This window comes from Salvia hispanica, chromosome 6, assembly GCF_029641045.1.
Source record: "Salvia hispanica isolate PSC_SH4W2 chromosome 6, Shi_PSC_v1, whole genome shotgun sequence".
In the NCBI taxonomy this organism is placed as follows: Eukaryota; Viridiplantae; Streptophyta; class Magnoliopsida; order Lamiales; family Lamiaceae; genus Salvia; species Salvia hispanica.
Genome location: NC_142697.1, coordinates 40,398,234 through 40,412,215, shown reverse-complemented (window position 1 = coordinate 40,412,215; position 13,982 = coordinate 40,398,234). Strand labels below are relative to the sequence as shown.

Genomic DNA, 13,982 nt, shown 5'->3' with positions numbered 1-13,982 from the left:
ATAGCCTTATTCAATATAACTAATAATTTAATTGAACACAAATCAAACGTTTAAAAAATATAGTAGTATTAGTGTTTTTTGCATTCAGAAAATAGCAAGTTAAAATAAAGTAGATTTCATCAAAATGATCTATTGGCATATACAATTTATTCAAAGTTTAATAATTTATTTACCAAATAAGTTACTACTAATTGATATGGTATTGTAGAAACTAGAAAGTAGAAACCCATAGCCAATGCATTATGCATGTGGGACTATAATTAGACAGGGATGGGGACAGCTCTCAACGGATGAGCTTTAACCAATGTAATTCCAAATTTGTCATCCATCTCCAATTTCCCACCTTCCACTTTCCAATCAAACGTATTCAGCAGTGATCCCAACATCACGGGCACCATTCTCATGGCAAGGGTCAGCCCCGGGCAGATTCTCCTGCCCGCCCCGAACGGGATCAGCTCAAAATCCTTGCCCTTCACATCCATCTCCGAGTTTAGAAAACGGAGGGGATTGAAGTCCAAAGGTTTCTCCCAAACCTTGGGATCCCTCCCTATGGCCCACAGGTTCACAAACACTTGTGAGCCCTTAGGCACTGTGTGGCCTGAGACCTCCACGTCCTCTTCCACTTTGCGCGGGATCAGGAAGGGGACCGGTGGGTGTAGCCTCAGCGCCTCCTTCACAATGCACTGTAGGAACGGAAGGTGTGATATATCACCCTCGCGTACCATTTTTCCTTTTCCAATCACCTCCTCCAGCTCAGCTTTTGCTCTTTTCATCGTCTCTGGATTCTTTAACACCTCCGCCATGGCCCATTCCACTGTGTTGGAAGTGGTGTCTGTTCCAGCAGCAAACAGGTCCTATATGTTCAAATTTAGTAAATAAATAAGTAAATATTAGGCATTTTGACTCTAACATGGAAATAAGTGAATGCGACCTTTAAATTTTTATTCATTTATCAGTAAAAAAAATTAGATATGTTATAGTACATCAAATTACCAGACACAAATGTTCGACATGAGTCCGGTCAATCTCTTGGGGCATGCTGAGGAGGATGTCGATCACATCATACATCTCTTCTTTCCGTTTCTCCAACCTTTCATCGATCAAGCTACTGAAAATGTCGATCACTCTCCCAAAATAGACACTCAAACGACGTCGTATCCCTAGGGGATCAAATATTGTTAGAAAAGGAAAGAAATCGACCGGGTTGGGCTTCCCGGCTACCTCCATGATGTTGGATATCACTTCCTTGAATTCTCTAGCAGAATCAGAGATGGGGTCGGCCAAATCCACGGAGAAAATGGTGTTGGACAGCGCGTTGAGGGCAGTTTGAAAGGCGGCGCGGCCGACATCCACAGCATCCGCCGTCCGACAGTAGGCTATGAGCTCATCCACCTTGATACAAAAATGCATTAAAAAATTATTAAACTGGTGAGTAATCAGAAAAATCATAGTAATAATTTTTTTAGAAAAATGTAAATAATATTTTTAATAAAAAACTGTGTTAAAAACAAAGACACCTTCCTTGTCCTGAGGTGTTGGTTGGCGTCGAGGCGGCTTGGGGAGAAGAGATTAGAGGTCATGGCTTTGCGGAGACTGCGCCACCGCGAGGAGACGGGAAGCCAGACGACGGAGTACTTGAAGTGGTCGTGGGCGTGGAGGGCGTCCGGGATGCTCCTGCTGGAGAAGGCCAGGTCGTGCTTCTGCAGGACTTGTTTGGCGATGTCGGCTGAGGAGACGACGATGGTGTTTTTGGAGCCGAGGCGGAGGCGCATGAGGGGGCCGTAGATGTTGGCCAGGCGAGCCAGGGATTTGTGGGGGTGTGGCCCCAGCAGGTGGAGGTTTCCGATGAATGGTAGCGGCCGCGGCCCCGGTGGGAAGTTTTTGCCTCTCAGCCTCACTGTTTGGAAGCCATGGAATAAAATTAGGCCAAATAATAATCCAACGCCGATTGTGAGCAAATCCATGGCAAAATGCAATTGGTGTGATAGAAGAAATAGGAGTAACTTCAGTCACAGCCACTCCTTAATATTAATAGTGTAATAGTAGTACGGCCAGGGGTGACGAAACAGGTTATCCGCGGTACCCGCACCGACAAGTCATGTAGCCAAATTTGTTATCCAAATACCCACCCCGCGATATAGCAGGATTACCCGATACCCGTATCGGGTAACTGTACCCGACATTGCGGGTACCCGTACCTGACCCGAAATCCTAATAAAAAATTTGAAAACCATAATAGCTGTCAATATTCCCTAATTTACTTTACTAAATTCGATGGTAAGCTTTGAATAGATTGAGAATAAAAGTGAGGAGATATTCTATAGCTAGTTCCGATGAGTTTTCAATTGTATATTTATTGAAATATAAAAATGTTTCAAAAGAACTCTTAGATTAAATAAAGTACTTTCACTGTTCCGCCTTAATAGATGTGTTTCATTTTTTTCACTCATTTTGGAAATAAAATAATATATATACTCTTCTCTACATTATTATCTCTTTTACTTTACTTTACTCCAATTTAACTATATATGTTAATTTTTCAAAATGAGTGCATATATGGTTATTAGGAGTATTATTTAACTATTCTTTTTCTCCACTTTAATTATTTGGAACGCCTCTATTAATATGGAATGGGGGGAGTATTAAAAGATGATATATGACTAATACAAATAATAACGGATGTTATCGGGATTAAGGGGTAGCGGGTATACTTGCTACCCACAAAACTCTGAAACAAACTACCCAAACCCACTCCGTTTCCCGTTATCGTCAGGTAATGTATCCGATACCCGACAGATAACGGGTCAAGATGGGACTAGTACCTTATAGTTAGTACTACAGTACTACTAGTATTAAATATCCATTGTATAGATGCATTACTCACACGTATCTTTAGATTAGCGAACTCATTCTGGATTATTCTTGAAAATTAATGAACTTTAATTAAATTCAAATCTATTTCGTTTCATTGAAAAATTAGCTGTATAGTAATGGCTTTTAAAAATAGTACTCCCTCCGTCCCGGCTAAGATGACACATTGCTTAGCCGGCACGAGATTTTAAGAGTTATTGGTTAAAGTGTTTAATTGGAGAGAGAGAAGGTGGATATAGGTATTAAAGTAGAGAGATGAAGATAGATGGATATTTTAATAGGAGTGAGAAAAAGTGGTTGAGTGTATTAATTGGAGAGAGAAAGTTACCAAAAAAGGAAATGTGTCATTTTAGTTGGGACAAACTAAAAAGGAAAACGTGTATAATATATTCATAAGATCTATATCAATGAAATTGTATCTAATGTGATATAAAAAAAAATTAAATGACATCAAATAAATCAATTGAGTCGTCAATTTAAAACATGTGCACGTCTAATTAGTCAATGACATATTAGGAGTACAAAATGTTTTTCATTCTTTATGATTTTTTTTTGGCATTTTCCTTTAGAAATATCAAATTTGCTCACACATGGCGACTTATTAACCCCAAATTAATATTAATAAATATAGTAGGCATTTATGATCTTTAGCCTAGTTGTGAACTGTGTGGGTTGCTACAAAATTGGATTTCGCATTTAAAGTAGAAACGTCGAAACGAAAATGCTGTCGGTTGATATTAATTGACCATTCATCTCTACCATTTATGAACAATATAAACATATTACTAACTGCGTCCACATAATTAAATATGAATCTATTGCTTTGTATGTTTAAAAAATCTTTAGTTAATAAAATAATTTACCTAAACGGACGGTTTAAGTCTAGGGTACTTCAAACTTCAAAATAAGTAGAAAATGGTTAATGATATAGTTTAAGCGAGAAAGTTGCAATATAATAAAGAGTGAACTATAAAAATGGTCCCTGGACTATGGGTTTATCTCGTTCATAGTCTCTGTACTTTAAAAATATCGCCAGTAGTTTCTGGACTAAGGGTTTATCTAGAAATTGGTCCTTTTGACTTTTTTTGGTACGAAAATACCCTATAATATTATTTTGGGGGGTTTGGGCAATTTGGTCTTTTTACACTTTTAACATTTTAAATATGATATTATTTTAGTTATGTACTAACTTTGATATTATTTCAAAGTTATCATTCTTTTTCCATTTTGTTATCCTTCACTGAATTTGTTTTTTTTTTAATTTCAATATTAGATTTAATTTTATAAAATTAAATTTAATATTTAGATTTTTAAATATCAATAAATTTTTTTAATGAAAACTATTAATTCATGGACACTATAAATATTGATTAAAACTATTAATTTTTGTTATTTAATATAATATTCAATTGAATTGAAGAAGTACAGAAAAATAATATTAATCATGATGGAAAAATAAGAGTTATTTTATTTAGCCTCCGTTCGGTTGTTATAATTGCTTGTGATTAAATATTATGAAGTTGACTAAAAATTTGATCCTACTTAAAATTTTATATAGGAGTATTTTTGTTGAAATTTTCTAGTAAATTTTGATTGTTTTCAAATTAATAAACGAAAATTATATTAGTCTTACATTAGATACATATTTATTTCAGAATAAATTGTGTTATATAATCTATTTATGATTAAAGCTACTCCCTCCATCCCACGTTACTTGAGTCACTTCTTTTTTGCACTCGTTTTGAAAAAATAATAATAAATAATTAAAGTGAAGAGAAAATAAAGTAAAAAAAAGAATAATATAGTTAAGACTCTTCTCTACATTATTCTCTCTCTTACTTTTTTTTTCTCTCCATTTTAACTATTTATTATAATTTTTCCGAAACGAGTGCAAAAAAGAAATGACTCAAGTAACGTGGGACAGAGAGAGTATTAAATATTGATTAAAACTAAGGCGTTGTCATACCTTATTGATTACATAGTACTATACATTATCAAATATTGATTATAACTATTAATTTTTGCTATTTAATAATTTTTATAATTAAAAAAAATTATTGATATTTAAAAGTTAAAATTTAAAATTTTGTAAAATTAAATCTAATATTGAAATAAAAAAAAATAAATTCAGTGAAGGATAACAAAATGGAAGAAGAATGATAATTTTGAAATAATATCAAAGTTAGTACATAACTAAAATAATATCAGATTTATAATGTTAAAAGTGTAAAAACACCAAATTGCCCAAACCCCCCAAAATAATATCAAAGGGTATTTTCGTACAAAAAAAAGCCAAAAGGACCAATTTCGAGATAAACCCTTAGTCTATGGACTACTGACGATATTTTTAAAGTCTAGAGACTATGAGCGAGATAAACGCATAGTCCAAAGACCATTTTTGTAGTTCACTCTATAATAAAATTAGTAACGGATTAGTTTTCATCTCACGTGTATGTCGGTATTTTCAAACTTACTATACCGACACAATTCAATCTAGGGCGGCTCAACCATAATAAAATGGAACGGGCCTAGGCTGAGCTAGTCTATTGAAGTGGATTTAAATGGACTCTTTTTAAACTTAGGTTTAGCTTAGGCCCATCAAAAATCCAACCCAACATAGCCCAGGCCCTTGACCCGTTTCCAATAAGATTCACTACTACTAATCTTGTATTTTATTTATTAATTTCTACCCTAATTTTATCTTAATTTTAATCATGTTTTCCCCAATAAATCATATTTTATGAAATTCCTCCTTACAGTTCTATTTCCTCAAATATGGTTGGAGAGTTAAATTAGAATTTTTGAGACATAAAATGAGAAATATCTACTCCCTCCTTCTCACATTTTGTGTCTAATTTTGTTATTTCTATATGTCCCTCTTATACAGAGTTCTTTTTCATTTTTTTTTACTATAAATGGTAACTAGCTCTACATTCAACTTAATTACTTCACAAATATTTTATCATACTCATATATATAAGTGATACATATATTTCACCAACTCTTTCAATCTATATTTTTTTACATTTTCTAAAATTTGTGTGAGTTAAATGTGGAGACTTAATGAGGACGGAGAGAATATGATTTATTAGGAATGAACAAGTCAATTGGAATTGAAAATTCAAACTTTGGGCATATTGTAATTCATAGGAAACATAAAAAGAGTATCATTCTTTATGTTTATTTTTGACAAACCTCTTCTGAATTAGTCAGTTTACTGTTTGCATGCATTGAATACTGTTTGCATGCATTGAATATTCGTATTAATCATAGGTTGCTTCTGCTTATTTTCTTTGCATACCCAATGTTGATTTTGTCTTTGGTTTGTAAGTTCAAACTTCGTTACGTCAGAATTCTGAAATTTTTCCAAACACGCAAATCATATTTTCAAAATTCATAATTTACATGAATTATAATTTTGTGAATCATTATTCTTGTGGAAACTTCAGATATTTCCGACAAATAAATGGGCCTAAGGGGGATCTTAATTTATTCGAGTATTGGAATAGATGGATTTCGATTATTCCCTTTCCTGATGTAAAAGATTATACTGTAGTATTCTCATCATAAATCATAATTATATTACTTCCTTTTGGGAGTTAAAATTAACTCGATCAATTTGGTGTTTTTTTCGCTCAACTCTGATAGCAAATTCACATTATTTTGGATACGCCAATTTCAATCCAACCTGAATTGATCTAATAATTTGGGACTTAGTTTGTTGTGATTTTGATGAATTAGACTTGGATTTACTCGCCATTGCCCTAAAAAGCACTATCGAGTAGCAATCGCCAACTTCCATCGTGATAATTTTTTATTTTGTTGTTTACAAATTATCTACATTTATTAAAGTTTCTATATTTTCCCCAAATTTAGTCCATAGCAGTGGTTTGCAAAGAGAAGAAAATAAGTCCGTGACGGTAGTACGTAGGTTATAGATTAGGTGAAAGAGCAAGAGTGATATATATAACTTTAAAAGTATATTTTTTAATTAAAAAATTGAAATGGCATTGCTTTGGTTATATTTTTTAACTAGCTAGTATGTTTTAATTTGTCATGTCAATTTTGAATTTTTAGTGGAGAAATCAGAAAAATCTAAAGTTTATATATTTGTATTTAAAAATTAAAATCTAGAAATAAAATAAAAAAATATTAAAAATCTAGGTATTTACTCCATTCTACACCAGAGGAGTACATATAAATAGCCTTTACGAGTAACGATTACTCCCCCGTCCCATAGAAATAGGTCATATTTCATTTTTTTTCATTCCATAGAAATAGTTTATATCTATTAATAACGGCATTTTTCTCCTATTTTACTTTATTATTTATGGGTCCATCATCCACTATACAATTTTAACTACTTTTCCTCTTTCTTTCTCTCTTTACCAATTACTATGTATTAAAATCTGTGTCTAACCCTAAATGGTCTATTTGTGAGACGAAGGGAGTATTTTAATACAATCGGGGTCAATAACTTCATTATTCTACACCAGAGAATTACTGTTCTTTCCATAATAAATTGAACCATATTTCAGGACCAATTAAATGCACTCGTAGTACTAAGCATCAAAACTGGAGCAATAGTAATTAATGGTATTTATGAGATAATTGAAGCAAAGAAGATGAAAGAAGATGAGTTTTGGTGAGCATGGCCATATGGGAAGCTGCTTCAATGGAAATGACTTCATTTGGAGGGCTTTTCTCAATGTTATATCTCTGAAACTCTTCTTCCATTACCTCATCATCCTCACACATCACATAACAACGTTTTACTACCCCATATTTCTCCTCTGACAACAGCCCATTCTTGCTCATTTCTTTCAAATAAAACAAATTCGGCCTTATCAACATCTTTCCCAATTCCAAATCCTGACAATTAAATAAATTGTCAGAGTATATATGACAAAAATATTAGTAGAAAAAGAATTATAGAGTGTGAAGACCTCGGCGGAGCAGTTCCGGTAGACTATGGCCGCCATATATTCGGGGCCAAAAAGGGCAGAGAGTGGAACACCGGCTTCATCGAACTTAAACTCGCAGTCCATGAAAGATTTCTTCGAGCCTCTCTTGAAAAACTATTTTCACACAAATTCATCTATCATTCCCTTCTGATGTAACAATAATCTTAGAAGTGGACGAAACAAATTTTATTACTCAAGTCTCTATTAATTGCCTCACACTAACATTTTCATTTGACACTTCATATTCTACTATATTTCATTTCATTCACAAAATAAAACTAATACCGAATATAACCATAATTTCACTAACTTTTTTCTAGTGCTTTTGTTACCAAAGTCGAACAATTTCATAAAACTCGAAATAATAAAACATGAGATTAATTTCTCTTCTTTTGGCAGCGAATGAAGCGAATTTTAACATAAAATTAATGATGAAAGTTAAATAGAAAAAAATACTCCATATATTATTAATAAGAAAATATACTCTATAAATGAGTTAAAATATAAAACAAAAATGATTAATTGTGGAGGGAGATATTAACAAATGTATTTAGTAGATGAAAATGAGACCTCTTGGATTAGAGCTGCGGGTGGGTCCGTACAATTGGGCATGTATGCCGTGAGAAACACCGCCAGAGATATTTTGGCGGGAAAATTCTCCATGGCGGCGGAGATGGCGAGTCCGCCGTAGCTGTGGCCGACGAGCACGACTCTCTCGGCGTCGGGGAGGGAGGCGAGGAGATCCATGAGCGGGCGGACGTAGTCGGAGAACGAGGGAGCGAGGTCGGTGTTGACGCCGCAGCCGGCTAGGTCCAGCGCGGTGGCGCGGCAGCCATTGGACTTGAGCGCGGCGGCGAGTTTGTACCAGCACCAGCCTCCGTGGCAGAAGCCGTGAACCAGAACGAAGTGCTTGCTTTCGCCTTTCTCAATCATTATCACTTTTCAATTGGATTTTGTATAGTACTAATATGAAGTTGAGGTGTTTGAACTTGCTTTATTTATTGTGCAAGTGTAATAATGTGAATGGTTGGCTCATCATGTTTAATTTACGGCTCGGCTAATTAATTGGAACAAATTCCTTTTATTATTACATAATATTTTTTCATTAATTATGATTTTACACAAAATATTTATATATATAGTGAAATTATTAGACATCTAATTACTAACTAACAATAGAATAAATGGTTTCACTTAGGATTGATGCGTAATATGATTATAAATAAATAGTGACATTAAGATAATTATTTTAACAATTTGAGCAGTTGGCAGCGCGGAGATGTCGTGACCTTGAGGTCACGGGTTCAAACTCCGCCATCCGCTGGGAGACTTTTGGCCTTAATCCGTAAATCCGGTCGAGCAACTTTTGGCCTTAATCCGTAAATCCGGTCGAACAGGATAAGTGGGTTTCGCTAAAAGGCTGATTCGGTACACATGTGATTAAACTAAATAAAAAAAGGAAGAAAAATAAATATTTATAGGAAGGAGAAAAAAATGGATATATATTACTCCGACCGATTTTTATAATATATATGGAGTAGAACGGATAAGTATGATAATGTGGAACACCGACAGATTTTTAGGCCACTATAATTAAAATGTACTGGAGATTTAATATGACAGAAATTAGAATTTTTAGTCAACTTATAAAACGTGTGCGTTGCTAAATTAATTATTTATTTAATCCTATATAGTAGGTATGTAAAATAGATATAGTATGGTGTTGAAAATTGAAATAAATAGGCGCAAGTCGAATTACACAATTGCTATACTAAACACGTGAACCGTCCTATAAATGCAGTAGATACATAGACAGCCCACACATTTTGATTAGTTAGACGTCTTATCATAACTTTAAAGGGTAATATAAGTGATAACCGCATGATTCGATTTGAATTATGGAGTGGTGGTGGGACAAATATGTTAGTAGTAGATATTAGCCTTTGTTGGTGTTGTCCTGTAAAAATGGGCACATGAGATATTATAGTTTAAAGATTTTAATTTGTTAAAAGACTTTGAGTAGTTGAGTTTATACGTATAGAGACAAAAAAAGATTATAGTTACTCTAATTTTGTTTTGTTTTGTTTTGCTAATGAGGTTTTTTTGTAAATAATCCTCATCCCCATTTTTAGAGCTTGGGAATTTCTAGAATATCAAGAGGAAGTGTTATTTTTTCATTAAAAAATGAGGGGAATTTATATAGGGATTTTAATGGATACAAGTTCCAAATTTATCTTTCTATTTTTTTAGTCAATGCTAAATTATTTACTGGGGTGACATTTTTTTTTTCATATTTCTCTTTTTTCATGATAAATTACATTTAAAACGTAAATACTCCTCACTATCGCACCGTATTATTTATTTAGGGATATTAATTGAACTCAAATTCACGGGTTGACCATAATGGTTTGACAATTTAATATAGGATTAAAGTTGAAAATTTATGGAAAAAAAATAACAACATGAATCTAAATTTAATATACTCCATAGCATGCAACTCAATAGAATTGGCCCAATACGATTAATTCTCATTATCTACTTTTTAATTTTCATGACTTTTTTATGGTCACTAAAAAATATATTTCGATTCAAAAATTATTTATTTTTGTGAAAAACGTATCCATGTTAAGAAATTGAGTGGGTTGTTTGGAAATAGTTGGGCTTTAGGTAAATCCATCATTGTTTTGGGCTAAAAAATGATGTTGAATTGTTGATCCATTTATCATTAATTAATACTCCTTTATGTTGAATTGCTGATCTCCTAAAAAATGCAACTACTAGCTACTTTAGCTATTTTAAAGACATTTAAAAGAAATTGTACTGAGCTTGCACGATATATACAATATAGAGTTTTGGAGAAATTTACAAAATTGTTATTTAATTTAAAAAATTATATTAAATTAAAAATATATAATTAAAGCCATTTAAACGTTTGATTAAAATCTAAAAATATGTGATTAAGTGGAGTGAGTGGGAGGTTATTAATACAAGGTGGAGCCTCTAAATTAAGTGAAATGTGTGAGAGGTTTTATTTAGCATATAAATATGTTATTTAAAAGCCAGGTATATTATTTGAAATGGTGAACAAAATTTTCTCACAAAGGTGCGTAGTGTGCCGCTACAAGTGGTCAAATTTAATTTTAAAAAAAATGTGTTTTGTCTCTTCACTTCCACTTGGACAATAATTTGAAAGAGCACAAGGTTTGAAGATATTTATTACTACTATTAATTTAATTTTGAGTTACTACTAAATCTTCTATAAATACCAATTCTATTAATCAAAAATATTATTTCAGTGAAGAAGCTTTTGTCCGTCAAATCATGTGGAGTATTTATGTTTCTCTACCAGCTATTTAATCTAATTTGTGTTTTTAATTATACTATTTATGCTTGTCTTATTTTAGTTTCTTATCTTTTTTTTTATTACTGTATGTTATTCTTATTTTAACGGTCTTATTGCAAACCATTAAAAAAAATGTATGGGCAATTGTTTTGTAAAATCTTCACTTATTTTTGCAGGTATACTATTGCAGAAAGCTTCAAAAGTAACAATTCTGCACGAAGATATGAATCCACAACCTGTTGGTTTGAAAAAATAGATATTAATCATATCAGAAGACGTAGTTACGTTTGGTTGGAGATTTGAGGCTATTCAGTTTTACCTTTACTAAACTCATAGAATCATCGCATCACCAATTACTCAATATGCATGAAATTACAAACAATTCAAGATATTGACATATTGGTTTACCTCTCTTGCTTTTCATTCTTGCTTTCAAGAACTACATTACTGCTTTCATACTTGCTTTCAAGAGTAACATTACAAAGCGGAAATTAGTTTACGTTAACCATATCACTCTTTTCTCCATGTTGTGTGTTTCTCCTAAGCTTGAACTGACATGCATTTTGTTACAAGCAGCGGTGGATTCAGGTGGGGTCGCGCGGGGTCGGCCGACCCCACCGTTGGTCCATGAATGCCACCGGAAAATACCACTACTCGGCTCGCCGACCTCAAAAACCCTGCCTCCGACCCCACGACAGCCTTCTCCACAAAACCGAAGGAGATAAGACAATGAAACTAAAAATTAGAGAAACAAAGAAGAGAAAAGATATATATACATCATCACCATAGATAAAAAATTATAAGATTTCGATAAGTAATTTAGAACAAAGAAAAGGAGAGCTGAGAATTTTGCAGAAGAAAAAAATTTGGGAAAGAAGATGCATCGTGTTTTGAGATCTGATTTGGTCCATTTGGGCTTAAAAATTGAGATAGTGGGGATTCAGATTTAAATAAAAAAGTTTTTTTAGTTAATGCTACTTCTTCTCGGATATTTTTTTATTTGAAAATCATCAAATCTGTATAATATATTCATTATTATTTATGTTCATATACTTTAATATTATCAATTTTCAAATTTGGTGTCACGGAAATTCATTCTATATCCTATCACATATTAAGTCATAAAAAAAATACTACTACATAGTAGTAGTAATTTATTTCAATTTAAGTGATCCCTCCTCTGTTTTATTAGGATTATTCTTCTGTATTTGCTTATTACTATATACTTTGAAAAAAAAGTTTTAAAAAAATAACCAACACGATAGTATTCGTAAATTACATGACATATATATTTAAAATTAAAATACTTTAAAATACAAACAATAAATTTGTGAGAATCAACTATTGTAGATAATAGTATTACTTAAATTAAAATGTATTTCTTTCAAAAGATACTCCATTTCAATATTATTTAAAATAAATAATTATTTTAATAAAATACATACTCCGTATAATATATTTTGCACTCTGTCTGACCCCACGAGTTTTCTATTCTGGATCCGCCATTGGTTACAAGGCCCTTCCTGAAAATCCTAAGTTAGGAATCTAAGAACATGTTAAATGAGCTCGACAACTCAGTTGCGAACTCTGCGTCAACAGAGATGTCAATTTCTCTGAGTGGGTTTGAATTTAGGCATATTAGAATTTCATTGGCTATTACAAAACTTGAATTTCATAAAATAATTAAATTGAAGCATGGAATTTGAATTCCTGATAATAATGAAGCATTGAAGAATGGAATTTGTGAAAAAATTAATAATGTAGTAAAATATTTCGATCGTTTAATTTCATTCTCATTTTTAGCGTCTTTCTATATTTTAATACTTTGATTAGTAATAAAATATAAAATTCAATCCAAATAAACTTATTTTGTAAGATTGGCGAAAATATTCTATCAAATAAATGATTTATTGAAGCATTGTATTGGTTTAGTTTCCACTTACTATATCACCTTATATTCAATATTAGAAAAAGAAAATGGATCGTGCATCGCACTTGGATTATACTAGTTTGTTTATAAATATGGAGTATATCCTAAAATTGGTGAAGTTATACGTTTATAAATATGGAGTATATCCTAAAATTGGTGAAGTTATACCGCGCTATTGTTTGTTTTGATTATTTGGTAACAATTTAAATTATTCTATTTTTGAGAAAATATGAAATACGATATGAATATATATAAAAGAAATAAATTTAATTTGATATAATTTTCTCATAATTTTTATAGGATTATGTCAAACAATTTCATTTTCATTGTATTTCCCACATATACATATAGGGGGTCTTGTTAGGATGAGATTTTTGGGCATAATTGAGAAATGAGATGCAATCTCAGCCACTAATTCACAAGATTAACTTAATGTCAACAACTATCACATTATGTCAACACGGGGGTATAATTGTCTTTTCATTAAATTATATTTGAAATCATTTTCTAAAATCCTCTCTAAAACTCTATCTGCAAAGTCTTCAAATCTTCAACATTCAAATCTTCAAATATTCAAATCTTCAACATTCAAATCTCTTCAACATTCAAATCTTCAAATCTTCAACATTCAAATCTTCAAATCTCTTCAACAATCAAATCTTCAAAATTCAAATCTTCAAATATTCAAATCTTCAACATTCAAATATTCAAATCTTCAAATCTTCAACATTCAATAAAATAACACCTATTAAAATGTCAACAACTAAAAAATAACACTTAATAATTCACATATCAATACCGAGAATATCGAATGTCAACAACTCGTATTAAAATGTCAACAACTAACAAATAACACTTATAATTCACATATCAA

General features: G+C 32.1%; 2 protein-coding genes across 2 annotated transcripts; both read right to left on the bottom strand.

The window, feature by feature from the left end:
- Positions 1-92: 92 nt before the first annotated feature.
- Positions 93-2,062, bottom strand: LOC125208673 (geraniol 8-hydroxylase-like). The gene is made up of 3 exons (XM_048108324.2): positions 1,518-2,062; positions 994-1,392; positions 93-854 (listed from the first exon to the last, which is right to left on the bottom strand). The coding sequence occupies exons 1-3, from the start codon at positions 1,962-1,964 to the stop codon at positions 261-263; spliced, it is 1,440 nt and encodes a 479-aa protein (XP_047964281.1). The 5' UTR covers positions 1,965-2,062; the 3' UTR covers positions 93-260.
- Positions 2,063-7,304: 5,242 nt separating this feature from the next.
- MES10 (methylesterase) lies at positions 7,305-8,842 on the bottom strand. Its single transcript, XM_048103371.2, has 3 exons — positions 8,406-8,842; positions 7,818-7,949; positions 7,305-7,743 (listed from the first exon to the last, which is right to left on the bottom strand). The coding sequence occupies exons 1-3, from the start codon at positions 8,766-8,768 to the stop codon at positions 7,462-7,464; spliced, it is 777 nt and encodes a 258-aa protein (XP_047959328.1). The 5' UTR covers positions 8,769-8,842; the 3' UTR covers positions 7,305-7,461.
- Positions 8,843-13,982: the final 5,140 nt, after the last annotated feature.

Excerpts from the sequence above, each read along its gene's own strand:
- LOC125208673 (XM_048108324.2), bottom strand. The coding sequence starts at position 1,964 with ATGGATTTGCTCACAATCGGCGTTGGATTATTATTTGGCCTAATTTTA. Across the intron at positions 1,393-1,517 it reads AACACCTCAGGACAAGGAAG|GTGGATGAGCTCATAGCCTA; the intron begins GTGTCTTTGTTT and ends TTTTGTATCAAG. Across the intron at positions 855-993 it reads ATGTCGAACATTTGTGTCTG|GACCTGTTTGCTGCTGGAAC; the intron begins GTAATTTGATGT and ends TTGAACATATAG.
- MES10 (XM_048103371.2), bottom strand. The coding sequence starts at position 8,768 with ATGATTGAGAAAGGCGAAAGCAAGCACTTCGTTCTGGTTCACGGCTTC. Across the intron at positions 7,950-8,405 it reads CCGCAGCTCTAATCCAAGAG|TTTTTCAAGAGAGGCTCGAA; the intron begins GTCTCATTTTCA and ends GTGTGAAAATAG. Across the intron at positions 7,744-7,817 it reads ACCGGAACTGCTCCGCCGAG|GATTTGGAATTGGGAAAGAT; the intron begins GTCTTCACACTC and ends TTTAATTGTCAG.